Source organism: Bos indicus x Bos taurus, chromosome 14 (genome assembly GCF_003369695.1).
Source record: "Bos indicus x Bos taurus breed Angus x Brahman F1 hybrid chromosome 14, Bos_hybrid_MaternalHap_v2.0, whole genome shotgun sequence".
NCBI lineage: Eukaryota > Metazoa > Chordata > Mammalia > Artiodactyla > Bovidae > Bos > Bos indicus x Bos taurus.
The window spans coordinates 1271957-1292669 of NC_040089.1; the positions used below are offsets into that span (position 1 = coordinate 1271957).

At 55.8% G+C, this 20713-nt stretch overlaps 2 protein-coding genes across 4 annotated transcripts; both read right to left on the minus strand.

Annotated features, from left to right (window-relative positions):
* Window positions 1–37: 37 nt before the first annotated feature.
* Window positions 38–11648, minus strand: GLI4 (GLI family zinc finger 4). 3 transcript variants are annotated; one of them, XM_027560671.1, is made up of 4 exons: window positions 11543–11648; window positions 4800–4968; window positions 1942–2052; window positions 38–1211 (listed from the first exon to the last, which is right to left on the minus strand). In XM_027560671.1, the coding sequence occupies exons 1-4, from the start codon at window positions 11639–11641 to the stop codon at window positions 289–291; spliced, it is 1302 nt and encodes a 433-aa protein (XP_027416472.1). In that variant the 5' UTR covers window positions 11642–11648; the 3' UTR covers window positions 38–288. The 3 variants fall into 3 exon arrangements, with proteins under 3 accessions (XP_027416472.1, XP_027416474.1, XP_027416473.1); XM_027560673.1 differs by lacking the exon at window positions 11543–11648 and adding an exon at window positions 6299–6378; XM_027560672.1 differs by lacking the exon at window positions 1942–2052.
* On the minus strand, window positions 10903–14415 carry ZFP41 (ZFP41 zinc finger protein; the record flags this gene model as incomplete). Its single annotated transcript, XM_027560677.1, is given in 3 exon segments — window positions 10903–11649; window positions 13034–14064; window positions 14066–14415. Coding segments are annotated over 2 exon segments (630 nt in total), but the record flags the coding sequence as incomplete, so codon positions are not given.
* Window positions 14416–20713: the final 6298 nt, after the last annotated feature.

Genomic DNA, 20713 nt, shown 5'->3' on the forward strand with positions numbered 1-20713 from the left:
GTGTAAAAATAAAAACCCCCTGTATCCAACTGAAGTCTCCAGGTTTAGGTCCATTTTTGTTATTTACTGACCCACATGCACATGCAATCTGCACCACACCCTGCGCAGAGCCCAAGATGGTGATGAAGTCAGCTCCTGGGCCTCCTCTCATCTCCATCAAGTACAAAGAATTTATTCAGGACAGGGCATGTGATGCTGGCTGTGCCAACCAGGAGGGCGCGCAGGCAGGAGCCCTTCACGAGAATGCCGCCTCGAGCCCAGGCTGCTGCCGCCTGTCCCCAGCGCTCTCTACTCCCGGTAGTGGACCCTCTGGTGCTGGATGAGCTGGGAACTCTGGCCGAAGGCCTTGCCGCAGGCGCCACAGGCGAAGGGCTTCTCACCCGTGTGGGTCCGCAGGTGCCGGAAGAAGTGCGAGCGGCCGCGGAAGGCCTTGCCACAGTCGGGGCACTCATAGGGTTTCTCACCCGTGTGGATGCGCTGGTGCTCGATGAGCACCGAGCTCCAGATGAAGGCCTTGCCGCACTGGCTGCAGGCATACGGCTTCTCGCCCGTGTGCAGCCGCTGGTGCCGCACCAGGTTGGAGCTCTGGCTGAAGGCCTGGCCGCACTCGCCGCACTCGTACGGCTTCTCCCCGTTGTGGACGCGCAGGTGCTGTGTGAAGTGCGAGCTGTGGCTGAAGGCGCGGCCACACTGGCCGCACTCGTAGGGCTTCTCGCCCGTGTGGATGCGGTGGTGTTGGATGAAGCCCGACCAGCCGCGGAAGCGCTTGTCGCACTCGTGGCAGGCGTAGGGCTTCTCGCCCGTGTGGATGCGCTGGTGCTTCAGCAGGAGCGAGTTGTACTTGAAGCTCTTGCCGCAGGCCTCGCACCTGTGCGGCTTCCCGCCCCGTGGGCCGCCCTGCTGGGTCCCCAGCCCCGAGCCCCGGCTCAGGCCGCCCGCCAGCTCGGCCGTGCGTCCCGGGCTGCCCTCCGTCCCGGAGGCCCCCTGCGACCCGAGCCAGGTGTCTCTCTTCTGGGAACGGGGCCCAGCCCTCGGTGTCTGGCCTGCTGACCGCTCCAGGCTGGGCTCCTGCCCAAAGCGGTCCCCACCCCCGGGTCTGCGGGGAAGGCTCCTCAGCAGGGTCCTCAGCACGCCTCCGGCCTGGTGCACCTCGTCTTCAGGACCGTGCGGGCTGGGAGACGACGGGGCCTGCTCCGGCTCCGACTCAGAACCTGAAACGAGTGGCGGAGGGCCCTCAGAGGCCGTCCCTCACTGGACCCCGTCCCATCCCGGGTGCCTGCGCCAGGGTGGGAGCGGACGGGACGTCGTGGGTTGCTCGGGGGCGGGGCGGACAGGAGGTTCAAACTCGGAGCCAAGCAGAAAAGCCCCTGCTCCCGAGGATGCTGGTCCGGGATGCCAGCGCCTGCCACGTCCTCTCCGAGGAGGCGCCTGTCCAGGCCCCTGCGGCCCCTGAGCTGCTTCAGGGACCCCCGGGAGACACCACAAGGGCTTCTCTGGGGGAGAGGTGAGGTAGGGTGGGGCAGCAGAGAAATGAGGGGCTAAGCGCCTGGACGGGTGAAGCCAGATCCAGGCCTTGGGGAGAAGGGGATGTGGCCAGAGCTTGATTTAGGGGGCTAGAGGAGGTGGGGGGAAGTACACTGGGCAAAGGGGGGCCAGGACAACTCCCCAAGCGCCGGCCTGGCGTGCCAGTGGTGCTGGGGCAGACACTACCTGGACAGGCTGGGGCTACAGGGGCCTGGGCAGCACTCACAGTCAAGACAGCGGAGAAAACAGGATGGGCATCAGTGGGGACGGGCTGTGGGGCACGGAAGCGCGCTCCGAGCCAGGGACAAGAAGGGCCTGGGGGCCTGGCTGTGTGGTGGGCATAGCCAGGAGCCTGGTGGGCAGCAGCTGCAGATAGCTGTGTTGCGGGCAGGGCCCTGGTTCGGCCTGCTCACTCACCTGACCAGCAGGTGTCTCTGCAGATCTGGACCTCTGCCACCTCTTGGAAGTCCAGGTCTGACGGCTCCTGTGGGGGCTGGGAGGGCACCTCAGGGCTGCTGCTGGGGAAGCCTGGGGGTCACAGGGGGCTGGGGCTCATTTCCCCCTCCTCTGGAGGCTCCTGAGAGCCACAAAGGGTTGGAGTGTTCAAGAGACGGGTGTGTGAGGGGCCCGAGACACCACATGGCTGCCCTGCAGTGGGGAGGCAGGGGCTGGGCCTGGAGCGCTGGCTGCTCTGGGCTGCTGTCACTCAGCCTTCACCCGCTGTCACTCAACCACGTGAAGTCTGGGGCTGGCCAGGCCCGGCCTGCTAGGTGGACAGCCTGCTCATACGGCCACATCCTGACACGGCCTCTCAGAGCTCAGTGCTGTGTCCCCCTATGCTGGGCACCTCCAGGGTGGTTGTGATGGAAGGCTTACAGCTTGGCCTGAAGGCAGGCCACCCTCAACTAGCAACAGGGACAGGCCTGGTTGACCCTGGCCAGGGCCCCAGGCCTGAGGCTCAAGTGAACAGTGTGCTGATGTGGCCGGTGCTCCAGGGGGAAGGCGGTGGGTAATTTTTTGGCTCAAAGTTTTCTGCGTAAAACAGCCCAGAAGTGTGTTGTTGGGCCTGGACACACTTGTAGGAGAGGAGCAGTTGGGGGCGGGGGGCGGGGGGGGGGAGGTGGTTGGCCACTGGGTACCTAGAATTCAGTCTCAGGCGCCAGCCAGGAGCACCTCTGGGAAGACTGCCTCCTGGCCAGGGGCCCCTCCCTCCTCCAGCCTGCGGACCCCAGGGGTCCAGCCCCCCATCTGCAGGGCACTAGTCCCTGAGGGGCTGCGCCAGGCCCGCCGCCCAGCCCAGTGCAGCGCGGTTCCGCTTTAGTCTCTGGGAGCTGCAAGTGAAGAGGGGCTGAGCCCTGCCCCACACCTGCACCCCCCACCCAGCATCCCTGCCAGGGACCAGGCCCCATCCCCTCGGCCCATGCTGCTCCCTGCCCCCCTCGAGTTGACCAGGGCTCCCCTTCTAAGGACACCCTCTGGTCCTGCCTGGTGTCCAGCACTCTGCTCAGCTGCAGGTTCAGAAATGGTCCTTGAGGTGGGGGGGTGGGTCACTGGGCTCAGGCCTGGCTGTGTCTGAGGGACCCCAGGCCTGCCAGGGTGGATCTCCCGAACTCTCTTTCTGGCCCATCTCACCAACTTGGACCCGGGAATCAGGAGGCTGGGGCTCCAGAAGTCCTGGCCTCGCTGGCTGGAGGGCCCTGGGCAGGTTCCTGAGATGCTGGGGCTTTCCTGCAGAGGCCTCTGTGGACCCCTGAAGAGTGAAGCCTCAGCAGCAGAGGAAAGGCTCAAAAGTCTGAGGGGTTCTCTCTGCCCTGGAAAACAGCCTGGATGCAGTGGGGAGGGGTGAAGCCCCACTCCCTCCTATCGGGCAACCCTCAGGCACCTCAGGGCACCTGGACATGGCTCAGAGCACCCAAGACCAGCCTCTGGGCCCGTGCTGCCCATGGCTGGGCGAGATCAAGTCAGGGGCAGCCCTGCTCTGCAGGGGCTTGGGGACCAGCCTTCTTATCTTCAGGGCAGCCCCCCCCCGCGAGTCCTGTGTCCTGCTGGTCTGCCGCCCCGGGGAGGAGCCGTGGCGCGCTGGGCCCACAGGGGCGTCGAGGGCAAGCGCTTCAGCCAGGCTGTGGGGTCTGGATTCTGCTGGTCTCCACTGGCTCAGGTCTGGGCTTCCAGGTCCCCATCAGAGATGTGTCGACAGGAGGTCCTACTCTCCAGGCTGGTGTGAGGGTGACATGAGGAGCTGGAGGTGAAGTGCAGGCCCCCAGGGGCAGCGTGGGGGCCCTGAAACCACTGTGTGCCCAGGGGGCGGGGTCTGGGCTCCTTGAGGGCAGCGCCAAGCTCCACACCCACTGCACACGCCCTAGCCTGGCCCATCACAGGGCACGCTGGGAGTTCCTGCTCGTCCTCGACTGGCCCGCTATCTCAGCTGTGTGCGACGTCAGGCTGCCCCCATGACCTCCGTGGGCTTCACTGTCCCCGTGTGCTCAGTGCCCACCCCCGGCCTCCTCTGTCCCCACACAGAGCCCTAAGCGCACAGCCGGCACCCAGCCCAGCCGCTGCTCAGCCCTTCTCAGCTGCCATAACATCACCTGCTATAATGCCAGGACCTGCCGAGAGTGAGAACCCTGGGCACAGAGTGGGCCCTGGGCACAGTGCCAGCTCTGCAGGACAGTGGCACAGGCTCAGACTTGCCCTGAGAGTGATGGGACACATCTGGGCTCCCATCCAGCTGCCACCAGCATCTGTGTCCTCCACTGCGAGAGGTGTGAGGCCAGGCCTCCTGTGGAACGCGGGGCACGGAAGGAAGCCCTGGACTCTGATGACTGAGTGTGAGCAGGGCCCCGGGGCACCACACGCCACAGGGCTGGGGCGTCCTCCCCAACCAGCTGTTGGCTATTTCCACACCTGGACACCCCCAGATCCTGCTGGGGGCTGCAGCAAGGTTGGTGGCTCCATCCGCACAGGGGTCCCCACCCAAACCAGCTTGCCCAGATCTCTAGACACTATTTCCCTGGCATGGGAGCAATGGCTGGAAGAGAGAGACAAAGTGACTTGCTTCTGTCACACAGGCCTGGCCATCAAGGCTGCTTTTTCTGCAGCCCTGATGCCCTAAACAAACACAGTCCAGGGGACTGTCCCCTAGGGAGCTACTGCTCACACAGCTCAGCCCAAAGCTCAACCACCACTGCCCGAGTCCCAACCCAGGTACCAGGGTGCAGGAGCCCCAGTGCCCAGCAAGCTGCCTGCCCGCGGTGATGGTGCAGGGAGGCAAGTACCATGTTGATGACCATGGAGGTGGAGGTGAAGTTGGGCTTCATGGTGGTGGGCTCCAGGTGTCCCGGGTGACTCGAAACTGACCGGGGACAGGACATGAGGGGGCTCCTGACCGTCCCCCAGGGCCGCCATCTTCCCCCAAGGCCTGCTGAAGGAGTGCACACCGGGGACCTGGGAAAATGAAAACCATGGCAGGATGAGGGGGTCAGAGGGATGTGCTGGGGGTAGGGGGTGGCCATCAGCCACAGGCGGAGCCTCCCTCCCTGGGTAAGGAATTCCAAGAGGCAAACTGTGGGGCCCAGAGTGCTGGAACTGTTAGTTCCACCAGGCGCACAGCACCAGCACACCTACAAGAACAGAATGTTTTCCCAACCCAAAGCCTTGCCCAGCGAGAGAAGCAGGCTGTTCTTCCAGAAAAACCTGTCACGGCTAGGGGCCGTTGGCTCTGGGGAAGACAAAAATTGAACCCTGCCTGCTGGAGCATGAACATTCCAGGTTAACTCTACAGGAGACTCTTCCAGAGAGGAAAACCCTCCACAGAGCCCTCAGAGGCTGCAGACCTGGCCCCAGCACACCCCGGTGCTCTCAGTCTCCTCTCGGGCAAAAACACCCTCCTTTAATCTGGTTTGCAACAACAGCTTCGACCAAGGGGAGAGTTTTTCTTTCACACTTTAATGAAATAGAAGGTCTTATTTGGGGGTGCAAAAGGGGCAGGGGAAAAGCCAAAGTTAACGTACATCCAGCAATGGTGCAGACGGTACCTGCTTCAAGGAGGCGGGGAGGCAGCCGCCACAGGGCTCCTCGGGGTCAGCCCCCACCAGACCTCAGCCCCTAATGATGGCAAGGGTCACCGGCAGCTAGGTAAACTGCCACACGTGGGGCTGCAGTCCTGAACCTGGGTGCAGGTTCTCACCCCCGCTAAGACCCATCAAATCACTTAGTTAATATCCGGGGGACTTAGCCGGGCAAATGCACGGCCACCCCTACCCTGGCTGTCTGAGGGGAGGTGGCAGTCACACATGGACGCAAACCCTCCACCTCCACGCTGCTGTGACAGGCTGAAGGCGGAGGAGACACAAACGGCACTGGCCCGGGGACGAACCCTGTCTACTCCCTCTTCCCCAGCTCGGAGCCTGTGCCCCGCGGGAAAGGGCCCGAACTCCGCGCGCCTGGCAGCAGAGAGCAGGCAGCCCGGGCTGCGTCCTGCCACCGACCTCGGGCCAGAGGCGGCTCTGAGCCTCCTTCCCGTCTGCAGAATGTGGTTGCCACAGCTCCTGTCCCTGGGGTTCCGGGAGGGTGGGGAGGCGCCCCGCAAACGGGCACCCGCGACCGTTCGGGGACAGTGTGCCCGCTGCGGCCCCCACCCGCGCCCCCAGCCCCGGTCGAGGCCAAGGTCGTGGCGGCTGCAGGGGCCGGGCCCAGCCCGCGGGGACGACGCGCGAGCGCGAGCGGGGCTAGGCGCCTCGGCAGCCTGCACCACCGCTGCCCGGTACCCACTCACCTTCCGAGCGGGAGGCGGCCGCCCGGGCGCCGGCCGGAAGTGCACCCGCGTCCCGCCCCGCCCGGCCGCGCGCACTTCCGGGACGCTCTGGGTGCTGGGAGGACCACTGCCTCGGTGACCTCTCGGGGCGGTGGGCGGGGCGCCGCGGGGGGCGGGGAGTTCCTTAACCCGTGCGGCGCCGGCCGGAGGCCGGTGGTCCTGCCCCACAAATATCTGTGGCCTTTGATCACAGGATCCCGCAGCCTGTCGAGGTCAGTCGCCCCAGGTTCGTCTGCTGAGCTCTCGGTCCCCGGTTGCACACGCTTCCAGAGCAGCGCGCGCCTGGCAGGGATGGCTCACACATATTCTACAAGCACAGTTCTTACAGCCACTGGAGTGCTCCCCTCCGCAAGAAGAAAAGTTCCACCCAAAGCATCCTCGGGGGAATCTCTTTCCCTAGCATGGACGGCCATCATTTGCTAGGGAACTTGCTGAAGACAGTCCTCCTCTCTTTTTGGGGTGTCTCAAATGCCCCCTAAACTACCCTGCCATTGAAGTGTGTTCCCAAACTTTAGGTCCTGAGGAGTGTTACAAATTTTCCCACAACCTTTTCATGGAATTCTTCCTGAATTTCCTGATGTTCACTAAGTCTCCTTCTCAGCCCAGATCTTACAACCAGAAAGAGAAGTGGACTCACTCACTCTCGTTGGGAAAAGCAACAGCTGGAGGAGGGTTCCACGAACCTATCCACCAGGGATGGATGTCCAGCAGAATTACTTCCCCATGACTACTTCTGAGTCTGGGCAGGTACAGGACAGAAGACAGCAAGAGAGGAGCCACAGCCCCAGGCCTGAGGATCTCATCAGGGAGGAGGGGACATCTGGTCCCAGGTGGCTGCCATGGCAGCAGGGAAACCGGATAACCAGGGACATGTGAAGGACCAAGTGTGTGGGGAGGGACCTTCCTTGGTGGGTGGTGAGAGTAGGATGAGAACTGAGAAAGAGGCTGAAGCACACTTGGAGCTGGAGAAAAGGTGCCTGAGCAGCTGATTCCTGCCCCAGACTCGAGGTGAGTCCCAGCCCTGTAGGTTCTGGAAGGTTACCCCCTGCCCTCCTCTGCCTGACCTGGTACCAGGTCCTGAGACACAGGCTCAGGGGTACAGTGTGGAACAGGACAGGTCCCTGCCTCCAAAACAAGCTGGACAGTGGTCTTAAAGTCAATTTGGAGCCTGGATTTCATTCTCCTTGTACCAGGAGCCAGCAAACCGTCTTGAGCAGGGAGTGAAGAGTGCCTTTAAGATCAGTTCAGGGCAGTGGGGAGGCAGGAGAGAAGGAAGAGATGGGCAAGGTGGAGAGAGGCTGGGGGAGGGCGTGTGGGGGACAGAACTGACCGTACCTGCTGCTGGTTGGGATGTGGGCGTGAGGACACCTTGGGGTTCTGGCTAGAGTGTGGCTGGTGGCTGCTTCCAGAGATGGGGAGATGGCTGGGGAAGGGGGGCTGGTGATGAGTGTGCACACCACCCCCGAGTGTGTCCTCCCTGATGGTGGACAGAAGTGGCCATGGGCTGGACTTTCACCCGTCCTCTTCTTCATTCTGTCCTGCTCGTTGTTTCAGAGGGATGGAGGCAGGCTTCTGTTTCCTACAAGGCTGGGGAGACCTGAGGGGATCTAATTACTCTCAGCCAGTCACCATTTTCCTGCCCACCTCTGCCCCACGGTCTGGGGCGCCTGGGCCCTGCCAGCCTCTCAGCCTGAATCGGCTTCTCTGCACTCAAGTGCACAAGCTTCTGCTGAAGGCTGCCTCCCTTCCAGATCTCCAGCTTCTGACACCTCCAGCAGACAGCTCTTACTTTCTGTCTCTGGCCTCGAGACTCTTCAGCCCTTCCTGAGTTGAGGGTCCCCACCCTCAGCATCCTGGGCTCTGAGCAGCTTCCCTGCCTCCCACCCACCAACCGCCAGAACTCCTCCCCTTGCCTGTGACAACCAAAGTGTCCCCAGGTATTGCCAGCATCCCCTTCTGAGGGCAAAATCACCCCTCGTGAGGACCTCCGCTCTAACAAGGCAAAGTGGGTAGGACCCAGAGGGGAGGACAGATGAGCACGTCAGAACCGGTCCCTGATGGAGCGATCACAGGGTCTGTGGGGCAGGCATCAAGCAATGACATGGCCCAGCTCTGTTCCCAGGCAAAGAGGTCCCCGCTGCTTTTTGAAAGTTCGCTTTACATCACTTTGCTTTTTGGTACCTGGTTTGCAACAAACCCAGAGGATTTTAGCTTTGATAAAATAAAGGCAAACAGTGAAAAAAAAGCTTGCTCAGCCTTTGTTCTACAGCAGCTGCTCCCAAGGCAGCTAAGAGCGGGCGCGCCAAGCTCCTTCCTTTGGACCCAGGCTCAGCAGTAAGGTGCCAGGGCTGCTAACCATGTCTGGGGGCGTCATCTTGATTTGTCTCGTGCACTCTGAGTGAGATGTGTTCTAACGAGGTAACTGCCTCTTTGCTTTCTGCCGTTTCAGCTTTGGAAGGTGTCACAGGGCCACGCTGCTCTGGAGCGCGGGGGACCCCACCCTGGTTGGCAACAGGATTGCGAGGAAACAAATGACTGTTTCTTAGGGTGTATGTGCTATGATGAAATTATGGGGGTGGACCACACCCTGCCCGGCTTCCACCCACCCCAGGAAGCAGAGGCCACCAAACGCCGAGCCCTGCGGCTGGGGAACGACTCTTGTTTCTCCCCATGTGCACGTCCAAACGACATGCTGTTTTCTTGGCTTTGCATAAGCTAGTGACTGAAATCACACTACGTGTTCTCCTGTCTTTGCGCAGTGCTGTGTCTGAGACCTACAGACGCTGATGCACGTCTACCCGCTTCAGTGTAAGTACTGCCGTAGGTGTCTCTCTAGCCCGTGTCCCAGAGTTCCGCTACGGCGTGTCAGCAAGTGATGTTTCCGGGTCAGTGGGTCAGCACATCTTCCACTTGCCAGAAAATGCCATTTTTGTTGCTAAAATGGATGACAGCTTTAGAAAGCTGCATCTTGTTATTAGCCTATCAAATTCAACAGACTTTTTTTGTTGTGGTAAAAAAGTACATAATATTTATTATTTTAACCAATTGTAAGTAATTCAGTGGCATTAAATATTCCCAGTGTTGTGACCGTGTCACCACTACCTCACAGAAGCTGTTCCTGCCAAACCCTCAGGGCCCTCCTCCAACCTGGTGACTGCTACTCCACTTCCTATGCATGTGCCCGCTCCAGGGCAATTCATTTATATGAATACACATAGTGAAGTGGAACTCATATAAGTGGAATCATACAGTGTTTGTCCTTCCGTGCCTGGCCCCTACACTAAACATAATGCTTCTGGATCTCACCCATGTTGTAGCGGGGGGCAGTGCTCAGCTCCTTCTATGGATGGATGGTATTTTGTTGTGTGAATGGGCCACAGCTTCTTATCCACTCCTCTGCTCAGTGAATTATGGTTTTCTCCAGATATATGCCCAGGAGTGGGATTGCTGGATCATATGGTATCTCTAATTTGAATTTTTTAAGGAACCTCCATACTGTCCTCCCAGAGAAGGCAATGGCACCCCACTCCAGTACTCTTGCCTGGAAAATCCCATGGGCAGAGGAGCCTGGTAGGCTGCCATCCATGGGGTCTTGAAGAGTTGGACACGACTGAGCGACTTCACTTTCACTTTTCACTTTCACGCACTGGAGAAGGAAATGGCAACCCACTCCAGTGTTCTTGCCTGGAGAATCCCAGGGATGGGGGAGCCTGGTGGGCTGCCGTCTATGGGGTCACACAGAGTCGGACACAACTGAAGTGACTTAGCAGCATACTGTCCTCCACAGTGGCTGCACCAGTTTCCATTTCCACCAGCAATGTAGGAGAGCTCTCTTTGCTTCACACCCTCTCCAGTATTTATTGTTTGCACTTTCTGATGATGGCCATTCTGACCCAGTGTGAGGTGATACCTCACTGTAGTTTTAATTTGCATTTCTCTAATAATTAGTGATGTTGAGCTTCTTTTCATATGTTTGTTGGCCATCTGTATGTCTTCTTTGGAGAAATGTCTATTTAGATCTGCCATTTTTTGATTGGGTTGTTTTTTTGATACTGAGCGACATGAGCTGTCGGTATATTTTGGACATTAATTCCTTGTCAGTTTAATCATTTGCAAATATTTTCTCCTATTCTGTAGCTTGTCTTTTTGTTTTATGGTTTCCTTTCCTTGTGCAAGAACTTTTGTTTGATTAGGTTCCATCTGTTTATTTTTGTTTTTATTTTTATTACTCTAGGAGGTGGATCCAAAAAGATATTGTTGCAAGTTTATGTGAAAAAGTGTTCTGCCTGTTTTCCTCTAAGGAGTTTATACTATCTGGTCTTACATTTAAGTCTTTTATCCATTTTGAGTTTATTTTTGTGTATGGTGTTAGAGAATGTTCTAATTTCATTGATTTCCATGTGGCAGTCCAGTTTTCCCAGCACCACTTACTGAAGAGACTGTCTTTTCTTCATTGTACAGTCTTCCTCCTTTGTCGTAGATTAACTGACCACAGATGCATGGGTTCCGGCAAGCTGTATTTTCATTATCATTCAGGTTTAAGTATTTTATAACTCCCATTATGGTTTTTTCTTTGACTCAGGTTACTTAGAAGGTTTTCTTTTTCTGGAATTTGAGTTTCATTTGAAGAGCAATAGCCAACAAAACCATCAAAACAGATTGATATCTGAAGGGTGTGGGGTTCAGTGCTTGGAGGCGGTGTAGTGTCGTAATGGTTAACTCAGAAGAAATGAGAAATGAGACCATCAGTTTGCACCAAACACCAGGCAGCAGAAGAGCCGGTGGCTGACTGTAGATGGGCTGCGTGATTGTTTTCTCGTGTCTCTCTCGTGTTCCTGGGAGAGGCACTGAAGGCTGTCTGCTTGCACGGCCACCTCTCATGCCTGTGGGCCAATGTCCCCCCACTAAGAACACTAACATGTGACTAGAGCTGACAGTGGCTAAACTGGGGGTCAGCGTGGCACTGAGGTCACACACAGGCAGTGACCAGGCTGAGCACCGTCAGTGCCCCGATGTCACCTCTGGGGACTGGAGGCACAAGGAGATGAGGACCAGCCGAGGTCCCACGTCTCCAAGGCACGAGGGTGCGTCAGCAACCCTGGCTCGACAGACCATGCTCTTTGCATCTGCGTCCTCTCTGGAAATCAAAGACATCAGATTAGAGTGTTTCTTCTCTTCTAACAAACTGGAGACATTAAAACTCACCTGCTGTCTGTGAGCTGCTGGAGCACTTCTGGGGCACAACCTGGAGGAAGGTATTTGCCAGCATGATCTCCATCCATCAGTCCATTTCTGGCAACCCATCGTTGGCCCTAAATGTGGAAAAGATATTTACCACATTGTATATAGTGACCTAACCTAGAAACAGCCTACATGTTAGGAAATGGTTAAGTCGGCTTTTTGTTTAACAGATCATTAGGTAGCCACAAAAAATGCTTCCCATTGGTAATAACATGGGAGACATACTAACACAGAGAGTGCTAATTTTTCTACAGTACATGTAATGTATTTCTATCTATGGTATTAATACGTGTTATACAACAATACTTTATATATATATATAAACAATATACTCATCATGATTATAAACCATAATAAATAAAAAACAAACCAAACTGAAGTGGATGCAGACACCCCCAGGACACGTCACATATCCTTTCATCTAGAATCAGCCAAATCCGGCCCACCGCCTGCTTTGGTAAAACAAAGCTTTATTGGCACAGAGTCGTGCTTGTTTGTTTCCATGCTCTGACTGCTGTTGCACGTCATGGCTAAGCTGAGTTGTGACAGAGATCTTATGGCTACAAAGCCAAGAACAGTTATTACCCATCCCTTAAGAGAAGGTTTGCCAGCCTGTGTGGTCACTCACTCAGTGTCTGGGTATTGTTATTGCTTCTTTGCTCACCTTTTGAGAACAAACTGCAGACACTGTGACCTTGTTCTGTGGCCCTGAAGACCACAGCAGACATCTTTCACGACAAAGACATTGTCTGAGATGGCTGCAGGCCATCAAACCAGGGAGCTTGGACGTGATGTCCCCCCTCCCCGACTGGTGGACAGTCTAGACCCAAGGTTTGCCAAATGTCCCAGTAGCATCCTTTACAGCAGTCTTTCCCACCAGGATCCCAGGTGTGTTTTCCCTAAGCCAGCCTCCCGGCACCTGTTTGAACAATTCTGCCACATCACATCTGGGACTGTGTGAGCAGGATCCCAGTGCCAGCTTATGCCTGGTCACACCTGGGGCCGGGCTGCTGGTACAGGAGGAGGGCCCACTGAGCTGTGCAATGGAGGTGCCTTGTGCAGGTAGAGCTGTTGTAATGCTGTAGCTGTTAGAAAGAACAAGAGTCTTAACCTGGAGAGACGTTTGCACCGGGAGCACTCTCTCCTGTCTTCTGATGGAGGAGGCCCCAAGACCAGGGTCATTATTAGTTTTCTGGGTCCAAACAGCTGAAAATGTAGGTGTCAACGTTTTACTGATAAAAAGCCGTATTACTTCCTGGATGACAGGCCCCTCATCCCTCTGGCCCCTCCTCCCTCTTATACTGTGCCAAAATTCTGGGCAAGCCACACTCGCAGCCAGGAGAGCACGGAGGCCCAGCCAGACCACTCTTGGAGGGAAGCCAAAGGCAGGCAAGCACATGGATGTGCAGGACGTGGGACAGAACTGGGAGCTAGGCTGGGAGAAGTGGAACTCACCTGAACGGAGAGCTGGCCTTCTGTCTTGTGTCTGAAAAGCTGCAATGCAGGCAAAAGCTGGATCCAAGCTGCCATCAACATCCTGGGGCCGACATGGCCAGGGCAGGAAGTGCCCATGGTGGCAGCATTTAATGTCCCGAGTGGTCCACCTGGAAAGCCAGGCTGCCCAGCTGGGATGGTGGTTGAGCCGGGAGGACACACAGGGAGTCCAGTTCCTGGGGATGGGGGCCAAGGTCAAGGAATGGTGCTCCAGCAGAGGAGGGAAGGCACGGGACAAAGCACATCACTGCTGGCACAGCCAGCCGAGGTGGGGGGCACAGTGGGGTTCCCAGTGCTCACTGCGGAAGCACTGCTGTCCAGCCCAGGGACACGGGCCTCCTGCCAGGCTTCATGGAGATGGACTCGGGACACAGGGGGCAAAGGGTCTGCAGACCAGTCTTCAAAGGAGCCGGTGGGAGGGCTGAGGCCAGCAAGGGTGCCACAGGCGAGGCGGCAGTGGGAGGTGCTGGGCTGTGCTCGGGTCCAAGCCTGCCCTCTGGACAGCAGTTTGCATGCTTGTTATCATGACGTCTCAACCTGGAGATTCTCTGTATGGCTTTGGTGTTTGCTGACCTGGTTTGGGTGGGTCTTCTGGTGAGGGCAGGACCCTCCCAGCCCGCTCAGACTCCAGAGGAAGAGGACCCCCAGGCAGGCCTGCTAGGATGTTCTCACAGGCACAAAGTTCCGAGTCTGGTGGGTGGCTTCCCCACGTTCAATGCTTCTTCCGTGGGTGATGTTTCTGATGGTGAATGAGACATGAGCTATAGGCAAAGGTCTTTCCACACTCCTTACATCTGTATGGCTTCTCTCCAGTATGGGTTTTCTGATGTTTCAGGAGATTGGAACTGCAGTTAAAGGCTTTGCCACACTCACTACATTTAAAGGGCTTTTCTCTGCGGTGAATCCTCCAGTGCTTTGTCACGTCAGAGCTGTGCCTGAATATCTTCCCGCACTGGGCACACTGGAAGGGCTTCTCTCCAGTGTGGACTCTGGTGACGAACATGATCCGTCTTGTGCTTAAAGATGCACCCACATTCGCAGGGCTTCTTCGTCTGGAAGGGAGTAAACATGGGAACTCCTTCAAAGTCATCTTTAAATGAAGCATCAAAGGCCTCAAACACGTGCTCCTCATTCTCGGGACTGAGGCGGGCTTCCTTCCTGTGCTTTTGGGCCAAAGTGGGGCTCTGGTTTGGCTGTTCTTTCCCAGATGCCTTCTCTTCCTTGGCAGTGTCCTTCTGCACGTGCACTTCTGCCTCTGGGGTCCGGGTCTTATTTTTCTTGCCTGTGGGCTTCTCTATCCTTGTTTCCAGGGTAGAGGAAGGCCCCCTGGAAGCTGGCAAGGGTCAAGGAGAATGGCCAGGGGCAAAATCCTCCAGCCTACAAATTCCCTTGTAAATTCACTTCTTCAGAAACGACTTTATTTTTCCAAGCTTGGAACTGAAGTTCTGGAACAGAAGAGTGCCAGCAACTCTTCTGAGGCTAGAGAGAAACAAGACCATGAACTGTTAGATTAAGTGAATGTCTGGGAGGAACTGAGTTACAAAGTGACAGATGGGCAGGGAAAGGGTGGCAGAGGCATGCAGACATGGCCCTCTTCCTTTCTTGCTGGTGTATGCCACCCAGACATCTCGTAAGTTTCAGGCTGGACATGACCAAAGAATTGATTTCCCAGAACACCCCCACCCCAATCTCACTCTTCCCAGTTTTCCTCATCTGGGTAAATGTCATCATTTACTTAGTTGGTCACCAAGGAATTTTTTTTTTATGTATTTCTTTGGCTCTGCCAGGTCTTAGTTGTGGCATGCAGGATCTAGCTCCCTAAACAGGGATTGAACCCGGGCCCCCTGCATTGGGAAGGTGGCATCGTAGCCACTGGACCACCAGGGAAGTCCCTAACCAAAGAATTCTTATTCCTCTGCCAGGGGTGGCATCTCCACACCTGCATCCAGCAGGATTCATGTGCACCATGGACCAATAACTGCTGTGTGGCCCCCAATTGTGGAGTTTCCCTGCCCTTTATTTGCTCCTTCTCCACTTCTTGTATTTGGGACCAGACTACGTGCTTCTAGAGCTACAGGCCATGAGAGCCACGTGTGACTCTCACAGAAGGTATCACCCATCAGTTCAGTTCAGTTCAGTCGCTCAGTCGTGTCTAACTGTTTGCGACTCCATGAACCACAGCACACCAGGCCTCCCTGTCCATCACCAACTGCTGGAGTCTACCCAAACCCATGTCCATTGAGTTGGTGATGCCATCCAACCATCTCATCCTCTGTTGTCCCCTTCTCCTTCTGCCCTCAATCTTTCCCAGCATAAGGGTCTTTTCAAGTGAGTCAGCTCTTCACATCAGGTGGTCAAAGTATTGGAGTTTCAGTCCTTCCAATGAACACCCAGGACTGATCTCCTTTAGGATGGACTAGTTGGATCTCCTTGCAGTCCAAGGGACTCTCAAGAGTCTTCTCCAACACTACAGTTCAAAAGCATCAATTCTTTGGCGCTCAGCTTTCTTTATAGTCCAACTCTCACATCTATACATGACCACTGGAAAAACCATAGTCTTGACTAGATGGACCTTTGTTGACAAAGTAACGTCTCTGCTTTTTAATATGCTCTCTAGGTTGGTCATAACTTTCCTTCCAAGGAGTAAGCGTCTTTTAATTTCATGGCTGCAATCACCATCTGCAGTGATTTTGGAGCCCCCCAAAATAAAGTCAACCATTGTTTCCCCATCTATTTGCCATGAAGGGATGGGATCAGATGCCATGAACTTAGTTTTCTGAGTGTTGAGCTTTAAGCCCACTTTTTCACTCTCCTCTTTCACTTTCATCAAGAGGCTCTTTAGTTCTTCACTTTCTGCCATAAGGGTGGTATCACCTGCATATATGAGGTTATTGCTATTTCTCCTGGCAATCTTGATTCCAGCTTGTGCTTCCTCTAACTGCCCATCACCTGTATAAAACTCGCTCCCACCCTCACCCTGGCCCTCCTGAGTCCTCCAGCAGCCAGTGAATCCCATCACATCCCTGCCAAATCCCCCGTGGTTCCCCTCACACTGCTGCCCTGCCCCTTCCCAAGCACCCTTAGGTTCACCACACATTCCCAGTCCTTCCTGCCTCAGCACCTGGCTGCCCACAAACAGGTCCTGAGAACTGGTGCTGGCCCCTCACTCACTAAGAGCTCTGCTCTGAGGGTTCTTCTCAGAGAAGCCTCCCTGACCTCATGCCCTGTCTCCTTACCAGGCTTTCATTCTCCTTGTGGCCTTAACTGGAGCTGACTGTCCACTGAGGGCCAAAGCCCCAGGGAACCATCTGCTAGGCTCTTGAGTGCATTATCTAAAAAATTTGACAGTCTCTGTCCCTAATTCCATCTAAAAGCATTCTAATATCACCACAAAATTCAAACAGAAATCAGTCAGTCCCAGTGACAGATCAGGCCCAGGTACCTGTAGAAGCATTACCAGCATGGCTCATGTTTCATTGGTTAAGAAGCTTCACCTATTCCTTTTCTGTATTATTTCTGAGCTTCCTTAACCTGTCTCTTCCCTCAGTGCTAACAAATGGACTTCTAGGATAAAGCTTGACAAACTTGAGGCTCTTTAACCACAGGCCAAAGAAGTCTTCATAAGATAGGAGAAAGCACTTTCCCAAGAAAGCAGATCCTGTTCTGAGTCCTTGAGTCACCCTTAAGAGACCTCCCATGGCCTGTGCGGTCACCTGATCTCCTGGGAGGTCCACATTCTGCCAAGCTGTCTCACCCCAAAATGTGGTGCTCTAGATGGTAACATTTCAAGTGAAGTATGTTTTGAGGGATAAATCCTTTGCATTTCCTTTAAATCAAAGCAGATACTAAGTCTTCATCCACTCTCCCGTGCACAGAGGCAACACATAAAATGAATGGACAGTTTTCCCATCTTGACAAGAGTTTGAGAGTCTGGTTTCTTCTAAATGAAAATGTTTACATACACTTGACTCAGATTCAGGCCAGTGTCACTCTCTGAAGGCTCTCTTGGAGTTGCTTCTGGGAGGAGGGTGTTCTTAGCATTAGGTGGGAGCCAGAACTGAGGATGGCAGAAGGTCATCTAGGCTGAAGGAAGCATACAAATATGGGGGCATCTCTGCTGGGGAGGCAGGTAGAACTAAGGCAGAGGATCAGAGCCCCAGTCAGCCAGGCTGCAGTTTGAGCTGAGGTCTAGTTTCAGTAGGAAACAGATGAAAACCAAGACCAATAGGAAAGTGCCATCAACCCCTCTAGCCCATGGCTCTCCAGGGCACATGTAAACTCATCTTGGCTCTATGCTGACCCACTCGATGGAGAGGAGTGGTCCTTGGACCCACTGAGCCTGACATCTGCTGGCTGGGCTCCAAGGACTGTTCTTGTCACTCCATCCGTGGCTTGTCACTGACGTGCAGTCTCCTGATGAGCTGAGGGCAAGGATCCTTCTTTTTCATTCTGGAATCCCTAATTACTTGGCTGGAGACTGCACATTCTGCTGCTCCCAAAACATTCTACATCATCATTATGTCGGCCTAACTCAAACAGGTGCTTAATGGCAGAGACTGGACATATTCACTTCTCTAAGCCCTGTGCACACCAAGCAATAAAATAATTGTTAGAAGTGGAACCGATCTGAGGTCATTGTTTTGGTCTTCTCATTTCACAGATCTGTAGGCCTGGTAACTGCTATAGCCACGCAGGAAACGCAATCTACCTTGCCAGAGCAGACCACAGCCCTGACCTAAAGGTACGTGCTCTGTCACTTCAGTGTAGCTCCTTCACTCTCTGGGCCAGGCCGCCTGTAACATGAAACTTTGGGTATCTAGCTGCAGCAGGACTCCCTGGTAACCTCATTCGCCCTCAGAAGCCAGGGTCTCAGTGAGAGATGGGATTACTAGTGGGTTTTGAGATCCAAGGGCAAACGTGCACCCAAGCAGTGTGCAGGCCCTGGGCCTGTCAGAAGGCCCGCAGCGGTGTCGAAGCCGAGAAGAGGGGCCCTGACAGCCTCGCCAGCCGCGGGTGCAGGGCCGAGGTCTCCTTCACCTCGATTCGCACGGAGTTGGTCCTTGCGCACCTCGCCCTTGTCCTCGCGGAACCAGGGAGCCGAGAGCGCGGTGGCCGATGCCCTGGGTGGGGAGTCCACACGACGCCAGAGGGACCCAGTGAGTTCCCGCATGGAGATGGGGGCGGGTGCGCTCCTCGCAGGGTCCCTGGGCTGGAAGGGACGCGTCCTCACCAAGGCGAGCCGCACCCCCAGGTGCCAGCAACGAGCACCAGGAATCTTCTCAGTCGAGCAGCCGCGCCTCTGCGCCAGCCGGAAAGGCCCGCCGCTGGCCCCGCCCCTTCCTGCGCCGTTCTAGGAAGAGAAGTCGCGGGCCTCTCGGTGGTGCGCCCTGCAGGGCTCGGGCCCCGCAGTTGGTTTCACCTCATTTCAGTTTATCCCCCTTCGCCCACACTCGGTACCCGCAGGAAGAACCTGCTCCCAGGCCGGCGTTTCCGGTGCCGTTCTAGGCGGCGAGGCCCCAGCCTCTCGGTGGTGCGCCACGGGTGACTCCGCCCCCGACCCGAGCTCCTCCCACTCACTCGCGTCGCAGCACACGCCCCCTTACCTCGGCCGCCCACCCAGTCTCGCCCCTCTGACCTGCGCACTCCCTCCCTTCCGCTCCTGCCCCCATCACTCACCCCAGCCCTCTTCGCTCCCCTCTGCACCCCCTCCCTCACTCGTGCCCCCCACCCCCGCCACCTGTTTGAGTTCCACAGAAGCAGCAGGCCTGCTGTGGCCTCCGTTCAGCCGCACTGGCCACTCCCTCTGCCTGCAACACTTGTCCCCAGCTGTCTGCTTGGCTCATTCCCACTTACCGCCTGCGGAGAGCTCACCTCCTAGAGGGGACCCCTGACCTCTGACCACCCTGGGTGTGTTAGTTTTCTGGTTATCACAAGCTTAGCAGCTCAAAACAGTACCTGTTTGTTATATCAGGGTTCCTTTGTTGTGCCACGGTTTCCTCTATCACGGTTATAGCACTTTTTCTATCCACCGTTTGTTATATCACCGTGGGACAGGAGTCCAGGCGAGGCTTAGCTGGTCCTCTGCTCAGCCTCCGAAGGCCGCAGTCAGGGTTCTCAGCGTGAGGTGAGGATCTGCTTCCACACTCGTGTGGCTGTTGGCAGGCTTCCTTTCTTGGTGGCTGTGTGACTGAGGGCCAGCTTCTTCTGGGCTGTCGGGAGGCTGACCTTTGGTCTTGCAGATCACCCACAGTTCCCTGCCACGTGGCCCTCTCTGTGCTCCTTCAGGGCCAGCAGAAAGCCTCTGGCCCCAGTCTGCTGGGGTGAAGTCTCGTGGTACCTAACCTCCCATCACCTCTGCTGTAGTTCACTGGTTAGGAGCACGTCCCGGACACCACTGGCACCGTTGGTGATCACATTTTGTAATACCACAGCATTCTGCCTCTTCCTCCACTTCTTGGTACCCACCCTTCCCTACTTTTTTTTTTTTTCCATAGCACTTTCAGCTTTCCAACAGGCTATGGAATTTCCTGTTGTGTTTATTATGTTCATCTTCCCTTCCCACACCAGAAAATGAAGTCTTCTGGGGGTGGGCTGCTTTGCTTTCTCTATTTCCTGGTGTGTTCTTCCAGTAGCCTGGCAGGTGGTGGGGCTCTCATTATAGCAATTCAGTGAATGGGCACTTGGCCCTGATGCCCCTAGATGCTGCCTTCTCTTACGTGTCTCTGGCTCTGGCTCCTGTTGTGCATCTGTCCCTTAGACTTTATCCTTGCAGGAGCTTCAAGTACTGCAGTCTCAACATACTCAAGACCAAATTCAACTCTGCTCCCTCTTTGTTTGTTGCTACTATATTATGTTCAATAATATAGTGGTAGCCAGGTCTTTTACCAGCAAAAGCAAGTTTCTTTGGGAATAGCCCAAGGAATTGCAGTTTAGGAAATTGGAGCTATTGTGGCTCGGAGGTAAATCCAGAGTGTTGCGGGCATGCACTGGACCGGAGAAGTTGGGCGACTTTTACGATGGTTCTTCCTAGAGACACAGATTACTGAACTGTGGGTGTTTCCTCTACTACGCTTCACACAAATTTACTTAGGAAAGCTAACATCCGCCCCCTCAGGCTTACGGCTGATGGCAAGCGGTGGGTGGTAACTATATCCATTTTCCAATTATGTAACTTTCCTGATATTCATGCACTTACAGACCTACTAGGAGGTAAATCCCTTGGGCATTACCTGAGCCTGGACGGGGAGAGGGCTGGGCAAGGGAAGCCAGGCATTCCTGCATGTCCTTCGGTCTGTGTGCACCCTGGGCGGAGGAGGGCTGTGTCTGCAGCTGGTGGATCACAGCCTGGCCCTGGGGGTGTCCCAGCAGCTGCCGCTTTCTTCAAGGGTTTCTCGCCCAGGATGTCCTGAGGTTGGGACTTCACAGGACTGCTCCTCTCCAGGACACCCGCTCTGTGGGGCTGAGATCCCGCCTGCCTCCACCTCCACCAAGTATCCTGGCTTTCTTTCTGAGAGGATTATGAAGCTGAGTAAGGGGGTACCCCGAGGGGCTTCTTTTCCCACGTTACTCCAGTATAGCCCCCACCCCAGTTCTCCACCTGTGGGAACCCAGAGCCGCCCTGGTCCCACAGGTGAGGGCAGT

Coding starts and splice junctions, on each gene's coding strand:
- GLI4 (XM_027560671.1), bottom strand. CDS start 11,641: ATGGGTTGCCAGAAATGGACTGATGGATGGAGATCATGCTGGCAAATA. Junction 2,053..4,799: donor CCTCCATGGTCATCAACATG/GTACTTGCCTCC, acceptor TGTGACCCCCAG/GCTTCCCCAGCAGCAGCCCT. Junction 1,212..1,941: donor CAGAGACACCTGCTGGTCAG/GTGAGTGAGCAG, acceptor CACTCGTTTCAG/GTTCTGAGTCGGAGCCGGAG.